Source organism: Salvelinus fontinalis, chromosome 41 (assembly GCF_029448725.1).
Source record: "Salvelinus fontinalis isolate EN_2023a chromosome 41, ASM2944872v1, whole genome shotgun sequence".
NCBI classification, from domain to species: domain Eukaryota; kingdom Metazoa; phylum Chordata; class Actinopteri; order Salmoniformes; family Salmonidae; genus Salvelinus; species Salvelinus fontinalis.
In genome coordinates this window covers 23255767-23265463 of record NC_074705.1, presented here as the reverse complement: position 1 = coordinate 23265463, position 9697 = coordinate 23255767, and the positions used below count along the sequence as shown (strand labels likewise).

The following is a 9697-nucleotide window of genomic DNA, read 5'->3' as shown; positions in this document are numbered from 1 at the left end:
ATGATGCCTGGCTATTCTTTAAAAGTGCCTTCCTCACCATCTTAAATAAGCATGCCCCATAAAAAAAATGTAAAACTAGGAACAGATATAGTCCTTGGTTCACTCCAGACCTGTCTGCCCTTGACCAGCACAAAAACATCCTGTGGCGTACTGCATTAGCATTGAACAGCCCCCGTGATATGCAACTTTTCAGGGAAGTTAGGAACAAATATACACAGGCAGTTAGGAAAGCTAAGGCTAGCTTTTTCAAACAGAAATGTGCATCCTGTAGTACTCACTCAAAAAAGTTCTGGGACACTGTAAAGTCCATGGAGAATAAGAGCACCTCCTCCCAGCTGCCCACTGCTCTGAGGCGAGGAAACACTGTCACCACTTGATAAATCCACTATAATTGAGAATTTCAATAAGCATTTCTCTACGGCTGGCCATGCTTTCCACCTGGCTACCCCTACCCCGGTCAACTGCTGGGCACCCTCCACAGCAACCCGCCAAAGCCCCCACCATTTCTCCTTTACCCAAATCCAGATAGCTGATGTTCTGAAAGAGCTGTAAAATCTGGACCCCTACAAATCAGCCGGGCTAGACAATCTGGACCCTCTCTTTCTAAAATTATCTGCCGAAATTGTTGCAACCCCTATTACTAGCCTGTTCAACCTCTCTTTCCTATCGTCTGAGATTCCCAAAGATTGGAAAGCTGCCGCAGTCATCCCCCTCTTCAAAGGGGGAGACACTCTAGACCCAAACTACTACAGACCTATATCTATCCTACCCTGTCTTTCTAAGGTCTTCGAAAGCCAAGTTAACAAACAGATTACCGACCATTTCGAATCCCACTGTACCTTCTCCGCTATACAATCTGGTTTCAGAGCTGGTCATGGGTGCACCTCAGCCACGCTCAAGGTCCTAAACGATATCATAACCGCCATCGATAAAAGACATTACTGTGCAGCCGTATTCATCGACCTGGCCAAGGCTTTCGACTCTGTCAATCACCACATTCTTATTGGCAAACTCGACAGCCTTGGTTTCTCAAATGATTGCCTCACCTGGTTTACCAACTACTTCTCTGATAGAGTTCAGTGTGTCAAATCGGAGGGCCTGCTGGTGATTCTCTGATACACCTCTATGCAGATGACACCATTCTGTATACTTCTGGCCCCTCTTTGGACACTGTGTTAACTAACCTCCAGATGAGCTTCAATGCCATACAACTCTCCTTCAGTGGCCACCAACTGCTCTTAAACGCAAGTAAAACTAAATGCATGCTATTCAACCGATCACTGCCCGCACCTGCTCGCCCGTCCAGCATCACTACTCTGGACGGCTCTGACTTAGAATACGTGGACAACTACAAATATCTAGGTGTCTGGTTAGACTGTAAACTCTCCTTCCAGACTCACATTAAGCATCTCCAATCCAAAATTAAATCTAGAATTGGCTTCCTATATCGCAACATAGCATCCTTCACTCATGCTGCCAGACATACCCTCATAAAACTGACCATCCTACCGATCCTCGACTTCGGTGATGTCATCTATAAAATTGCCTCCAACACTCTACTCAACAAACTGGATGCAGTCTATCACAGTGCCATCCGTTTTGTCACCAAAGCCCCATACACTACCCACCATTGCGACCTGTACGCTCTCGTTGGTTGGCCCTCGCTTCATACTCGTCGCCAAACCCACTGGCTGCAGGTTATCTACAAGTCTCTGCTAGGTAAAGCCCCACCTTATCTCAGCTCACTGGTCACCATAGCAGCACCCAGTCGTAGCACACGCTCCAGCAGGTATATCTCACTGGTCACCCCCAAAGCCAATTCCTCCTTTGGTCGTCTTTCCTTCCAGTTCTCTGCTGCCAATGACTGGAACGAACTGCAAAAATCTCTGAAGCTGGAGTCTCATATCTCCCTCACTAGCTTTAAGCACCAGCTGTCAGAGCAGCTCACAGATCACTGCACCTGTACATAGCCCATCTGTAAACAGCCCATCTATCTACCTACCTCATCCCCATACAGTATTTATTGATTTATCTTGCTCCTTTGCACCCCAGTATCTCTACTTGCACATTCATCTTCTGCACATCTACCATTCCAGTGTTTTAATTGCTATATTGTAATTACTTCGCCACCATGGCCTATTTATTGCCTTAACTCCCTTATCTTATCTAATTTCCGCGATGCATACAAAGCCCTCCCCCACCCTGCCTTCGGCAAATCTGACGATGACTCCATTTTGTTGCTCCCAGCCTATAGGCAGAAACTAAAACAGGAAACGCCCGTGCTCAGGTATATACAACGCTGGTCTGACCAATCGGATTCCACGCTTCAAGATTGCTTTGATCACATGGACTGGGATATGTTCCGGATAGCCTCAGACAATAACATTGATGTATACGCTGACTCGGTGAGCGAGTTTATTAGCAAGTGCATCAGAGATGTCGTACCCACTGTGACTATTAAAACCTTTCCTAATCAGAAACCATGGATTGATGGCAGCATTTATGCAAAACTGAAAGCTGCGAACCACCGCTTTTAATCATGTTAAGGCGACTGGAAACATGACCGAATACAAACAGTGCAGCTATTCCCTCCGCAAGGCAATCAAACAAGCAAAGTGTCAGTATAGAGACAAGGTAGAGTCGCAATTCAACGGCTCAAACACGAGACATATGTAGCAGGGTCTACAGTCAATCACGGATTACAAAAAGAAAACCAGCCCCATTGCTCCCAGACAAATTAAACAACTTCTTTGCTCGCTTTGAGGACAATACAGTGCCACTGACACGGCCCGCTACCAAAGCCTGTGGGCTCTCCTCTGTGGCCAACGTAAGTAAAACATTTAAACGTGTTAACCCTCGCAAGGCTGCCGGCCCAGACGGCATCCCTAGCCGCGTCCTCAGAGCATGAGCAGACCAGCTGGCTGGTGTGTTTACGGACATATTCAATCAATCTCTATCCCAGTCTGTTGTACCCACATTCATCAAGATGGCCACCATTGTTCCTGTTCCCAAGAAAGCTAAGGTAACTGAACTAAATGACTATTTCCCCCGTTGCACTCACTTCTGTCATCATGAAGTGCTCTGAGAGACTAGTCAAGGATCATATCACCTCCACCCTACCTGATACCCTAGACCCACTCAAATTTGCTTACTACCCCAATAGGTCCACTGACGATGCAATTGCCATCACACTGCCTTATCCAATCTGGACAAGAGGAATACCTATGTAAGAATGCTGATCATTGACTACAGCTCAGCACGTAACACCATAGTACCCTCCAAACTTGTCAATAAGCTCGAGACCCTGGGTCTCGACCCCGCCCTGTGCAACTGGGTCCTGGACTTTCTGACGGGCCGCCCCCAGGTGGTGAAGGTAGGAAACACATCTCCACCCCGCTGATCCTCAACACTGGGGCCCCACAAGGGTGCGTTCTCAGCCCTCTCCTGTACTCCCTGTTCACCCATGACTGCGTGGCCATGCACGCTTCCAACTCAATCATCAAGTTTGCAGACGACACTACAGTGGTAGGCCTGATTACCAACAACAACGAGACGGCCTCAGGGAGGAGGTGAGGGCCCTCGGAGTGTGGTGTCAGGAAAATAGTGGAGTGGAGTGGAGAAGGTGGAAAGTTTTAAGTTCCTCGGCGTACACATCACAGACAAACTGAAATGGTCCACCCACACAGACAGCGTGGTGAAGAAAGCGCAACAGCGCCTCTTCAACCTCAGGAGGCTGAAGAAATTTGGCTTGTCACCTAAAACACTCACAAACTTTTACAGATGCACAATCGAGAGCATCCTGTCGGGCTGTATCACCGCCTGGTACGGCAACTGCACTGCCCTCAACCGCAAGGCTCTCCAGAGGGTAGTGCGGTCTGCACAACGCATCACCAGGGACAAACTACCTGCTCTCCAGGATACCTACAGCACCCGATGTCACAGGAATGCCAAAAAGATCATCAAGGACAACAACCACCCGAGCCACTGCCTGTTCACCCCGCTATCATCCAGAAGGCGAGGTCAGTACAGGTACATCAAAGCGGGGACCGAGAGACTGAAAAACAGCTTCTATCTCAAGGCCATCAGACTGTTAAACAGCCATCACTAACAGAGAGGCTGCTGCCAACATACAGCCTCAAATAAAGGTATCACTATTCACTTTAAATAACGCCACTTTAATAATGTTTACATATCCTACATTACTCATCTCATATGTATATACTGTATTCTATACCATCTACTGCATCTTGCCTATGCCGCACGGCCATCGCTCATCCATATATTTTATTGTACATATTCTTATTCATCCCTTTACATTTATGTGTATAAGGTAGTTGTTGTGAACTTGTTAGATTACTTAGATATTACTGCATTGTCGGAACTAGAGGCACAAGCATTTCGCTACACTCGCATTAACATCTGCTAACCATGTGTATGTGACCAATAATATTTGATTTAATTTGATATGTAATGGGGAAGTGATAAACAATCAAAGGGCAAACAATTCACACAATGAAACAATGAATGGGCACGGATTGGCGGGAGACAGCGAATTGTATTCTGGAGAGCTGAGTGAATGCATTCTGGAGAGAGACATGCCCCTCCCCTTATTCTTGTTGCAACATAAAAAATGATATTCAAGACACATTATCTTCAAACATATTTTAGATTCTTAAAAATATATATACAGTGGGGCAAAAAAGTATTTAGTCAGCCACCAATTGTGCAAGTTCTCCCACTTAAAAAGATGAGAGAGGCCTGTAATTTTCATCATAGGTACACTTCAACTATGACAGACAAAATGAGAAAAAAAATCCAGAAAATCACATTGTAGGATTTTTAATGAATTTATTTGCAAATTATGGTGGAAAATAAGTATTTGGTCAATAACAAAAGTTTATCTCAATACTTTGTTATATACCCTTTGTTGGCAATGACAGAGGTCAAACGTTTTCTGTAAATCTTCACAAGGTTTTCACACACTGTTGCTGGTATTTTGGCCCATTCCTCCATGCAGATCTCCTCTAGAGCAGTGATGTTTTGGGGCTGTTGCTGGGCAACACGGACTTTCAACTCCCTCCAAAGATTTTCTATGGGGTTGAGATCTGGAGACTGGCTAGGCCACTCCAGGACCTTGAAATGCTTCTTACGAAGCCACTCCTTCGTTGCCCGGGCGGTGTGTTTGGGATCATTGTCATGCTGAAAGACCCAGCCACGTTTCATCTTCAATGCCCTTGCTCATGGAAGGAGGTTTTCACTCAAAATCTCACGATACATGGCCCCATTCATTCTTTCCTTTACACGGATCAGTCGTCCTGGTCCCTTTGCAGAAAAACAGCCCCAAAGCATGATGTTTCCATCCCCATGCTTCACAGTAGGTATGGTGTTCTTTGGATGCAACTCAGCATTCTTTGTCTTCCAAACACGACGAGTTGAGTTTTTACCAAAAAGTTATATTTTGGTTTCATCTGACCATATGACATTCTCCCAATCTTCTTCTGGATCATCCAAATGCTCTCTAGCAAACTTCAGACGGGCCTGGACATGTACTGGCTTAAGCAGGGGGACACGTCTGGCACTGCAGGATTTGAGTCCCTGGCGGCGTAGTGTGTTACTGATGGTAGGCTTTGTTACTTTGGTCCCAGCTCTCTGCAGGTCATTCACTAGGTCCCCCCGTGTGGTTCTGGGATTTTTGCTCACCGTTCTTGTGATCATTTTGACCCCACGGGGTGAGATCTTGCGTGGAGCCCCAGATCGAGGGAGATTATCAGTGGTCTTGTATGTCTTCCATTTCCTAATAATTGCTCCCACAGTTGATTTCTTCAAACCAAGCTGCTTACCTATTGCAGATTCAGTCTTCCCAGCCTGGTGCAGGTCTACAATTTTGTTTCTGGTGTCCTTTGACAGCTCTTTGGTCTTGGCCATAGTGGAGTTTGGAGTGTGACTGTTTGAGGTTGTGGACAGGTGTCTTTTATACTGATAACAAGTTCAAACAGGTGCCATTAATACAGGTAACGAGTGGAGGACAGAGGAGCCTCTCAAAGAAGAAGTTACAGGTCTGTGAGAGCCAGAAATCTTGCTTGTTTGTAGGTGACCAAATACTTATTTTCCACCATAATTTGCAAATAAATTCATTAAAAATCCTACAATGTGATTTTCTGGATTTTTTCCCCTCATTTTGTCTGTCATAGTTGAAGTGTACCTATGATGAAAATTACAGGCCTCTCTCATCTTTTTAAGTGGGAGAACTTGCACAATTGGTGGCTGACTAAATACTTTTTTGCCCCACTGTATTTAACTAGGCAAGTCAGTTAAAACTTCTTAGGGATCAAATCCCGTTAACGGGATCGATTTGACAACATCCGGTGAAATGGCAGAGCGCCAAATTCAAATTAAATTATTAGAAATATTTAACTTTCATAAAATCACAAGTGCAATACATCAAAATACACCTTAACTTCTTGTTAATCCAGCCACCGTGTCAGATTTCAAAAAGGCTTTATGGCGAAAGCAAACCATACGATTATCTGAGGACAGCACCCCACCATACAAACACATGACAATCATATTTCAACCCGCCAGGCGCGACACAAAAGTCAGAAATACCGATATAATTCATGCCTTACCTTTGAAGATCTTCTTCTGTTGGCACTCCAAAATGTCCCATAAACATCACAAATGGTCCTTTTGTTCGATAAACTCTGTCGTTATATCCCCAAAATGTCAATTTATTTGATTCAGAAAAACACCGGTTCCAACTTGCCCAACATGACTACAAATTATCTAAAAGGTTACCTGTAAACTTGGTCCAAACATTTCAAACAACTTTCCTAATCCAACTTTTGGTATTTTAAAACGTAAATAATCGATAAAATTTAAGACGAAATATACTGTGTTCAATAACGGATAAAATAAACGTGGAGAGCCCCAGGTCGCGCGCCCCAAACAAAACAGTCCACTAGGCTCGACACTCGGAAAGGGCTACTTCTTCATTACTCAAAAGAAAAACATCAACCAATTTCTAAAGACTGTTGACATCTAGTGGAAGCCATAGGAACGGCAACCAGATGCCTCAGAAATCTAGATTCCCATAGAAACCCAATTGAAAACACAGTGAACTCAACAATAAAAAAATCCTGGATGGTTTGTCCTCTGGGTTTTGCCTGCCAAATAGGTTCTGTTATACTCACAGACATTATTTTTAACCGTTTTTGAAACTTTAGAGTGTTTTCTATCCAAATCTACCAATTATATGCATATCCTAGCTTCTGGGCCTGAGTAGCAGGCAGTTTACTTTGGGCACGCTTTTCATCCGGACATGAAAATACTGCCCTGTAGCCCAAAGAAATTAAGAACAAATTATTATTTACAATGACAGCCAAAACTCAGTCAGCTAAGACATATTGCCACGCCCGCTGCCCAAATTTTCAGATTTCAAAATAGGCTTAGGCCTATGCAGTTGTGATTTGAAACAATTCACAGCTATTTTTTTTAAAGAAGCTAATGATCTTCTGTGGCTAAGTCATGCTCTCTGGTGAAGTATTTTGAATGTTTCATTTAGGCAGGAGAAATTATATAGGAGTAATTATATAATTTTGGCAAAACAATCATCAATTTACTTTAGGGTAAGACAGCATCCTAACAGTGCACTGTGCACCGCCAACTTTCCTTTCTAATTCGCAAGAGGCTGGAACCAGAGATCTGTATATAATGATGAGATACTCATGTCTCCGCCCTAACAATGGGAGTCATTGTCCTTAAGGCGGGAAGGCAGGCCACAAGCTTATGTCTGCATATTATGCCCATAGGGCTTATTCTGGACTGATTTTGGCGAGAGTGAGCCCTCTTGCTTCACCTGTTCTTCTCTGCTAAAAATGAAGCATCCGAGTGAGCAAAACAGCGCCCCTCTCTCTCTCTTACAATATCTAGGCCATGTATCTGATGCTGTCTGGACAGAAATAGTATGACATGCCATACTATTTTGGTCCAGACAGCATCAGATACGTTGTCTACACATACTGAGACAGGGGCGCTGTTTCGCTCGCTCGGATGCTTTATCTGAGATTGATGGCTCTTTCTGTCGGTGCACATCTCGGTCAAATAAATGACAAATATTTCAATGTTTTATTTGGAGGGGCAAGAAGGTATGGTGGCCCCCCTAAGGCCCGTCCATATCACCGGTCCTGCCATGATCACGCAGACCCTTCTGTAGGTTTACGCCTTGGTAGGTCAGGACTTAATATTCTATCACTTTCTGAAGTTGGTCATGTGTGTGTAGCTACAAATAATAAGGGTGCGGTCCTTATTTCTCATCGAAACTCACATAGACTTTTAAAAATTTAAAACCATTCAGACTTTCCACGATGAAAATAACTATGAAGAGCGTGTTTAGGCTATTGTCAATAATGTCGCTATAAAAGCTTTTTGTTTCAGAAATGCCATGTTTTTTTTCACTGATGTGAAAAAAAAGGCGGCTGCGCTTGTTCTTGAAGTTCATAAGGCACATTGTTACATATCCTACCTATTGTTCATCATAATCAAACATTATGATGTGATAATGTTGTAGGCTACACAGTAAGCACAGCCTTACAAATATTAGGTAGACCTAAAGCTACGTTCGACCCTAAGGGTCGGTTCAACTTACCTCCGGAAACCACATTTTGCGCCACATAAAGCCAGAAGCACAATTCGATGAGCGTTAGTTTGGGCATATTTGCTAATTTGTTTGTTTGTTTAGATAATAAATAAAAGTAAGTTAATTTGAGATATGCGAAAACATGGTGTGGTTCATAGTCTAGCCTACGTATGATGTTGTATTTTCTGAGGCTGTGAAAGTGAAAGTAAACTGTGGTTTAGTTCCTCCCTATTCATGACCTCTTGGTGGAAAATAAAATAGTTTAATTTGACTTGTAAATTATGTTTAATAGCTGCCACTAAATAATATTTTATAACAAACCCATTACATTATGTTTATATGTTATAATAACTTGAATAAGCATTTTTTCTAACCACGTCTTGAATATTCATTCCTGTAGTCATACTCATACCTGGTCTTTGGCGCCTCCCTATGTGTATAATTGGCTACAACGCACAGAATTAAATATATAGAATTTAGAATTGATAGAATCTCTGCTATAATGTAACAAAACTTGCCAATACTGAAATATTCAAAGGTAAATGAATAACTATAGTTAATTAAATGTTCCTACTGTCCAATGAGTGTAAGAGAGATTTTAATTCAACAGCCTATAGCCATTCGTCCATAGGCCTATATGGCATGCACACTAAAACATTCACAAGATTAAATATTTTCCTCAAAACATATAATGCATGTTTGCAATCTTACTGTATGGATCAATATTTAATTATAATTCACAATATATATTGAACAAAAATATAAACGCAACATGCAACAATGTCAATGATTTTACAGAGTTACAGTTCATATAAGGAAATCAGTCAATTTAAATAAATAAATTAAGCCATAATCTAATGATTTCACATGACTGGGCAGGAGCGCAGCCATGGGTGGGCCTGGAAGGGAGCCAGGCCCAAGTGGGAGCCAGGTGGTCTGCTCTAAAATGACATTGGAGGTGGCTAATGGTAGAGAAATGAACACTCAATTATCTGGCAACAGTTCTGATGGACCTTCCTGCAGTCAGCATGCCAATTGCACGCTCCCTCAAAACTTGAGACA

General features: G+C 43.0%; 1 protein-coding gene across 1 annotated transcript in view; it reads right to left on the bottom strand.

The window, feature by feature from the left end:
- LOC129840250 (uncharacterized) overlaps positions 1-8852 on the bottom strand; it is a gene marked incomplete in the record, with an annotated part of 81380 nt that extends 72528 nt beyond the window's left edge. The window contains 1 exon segment of the mRNA XM_055907981.1: positions 8645-8852. Within this exon segment, the coding sequence (XP_055763956.1) occupies positions 8645-8711 (67 nt within the window).
- Positions 8853-9697: the final 845 nt, after the last annotated feature.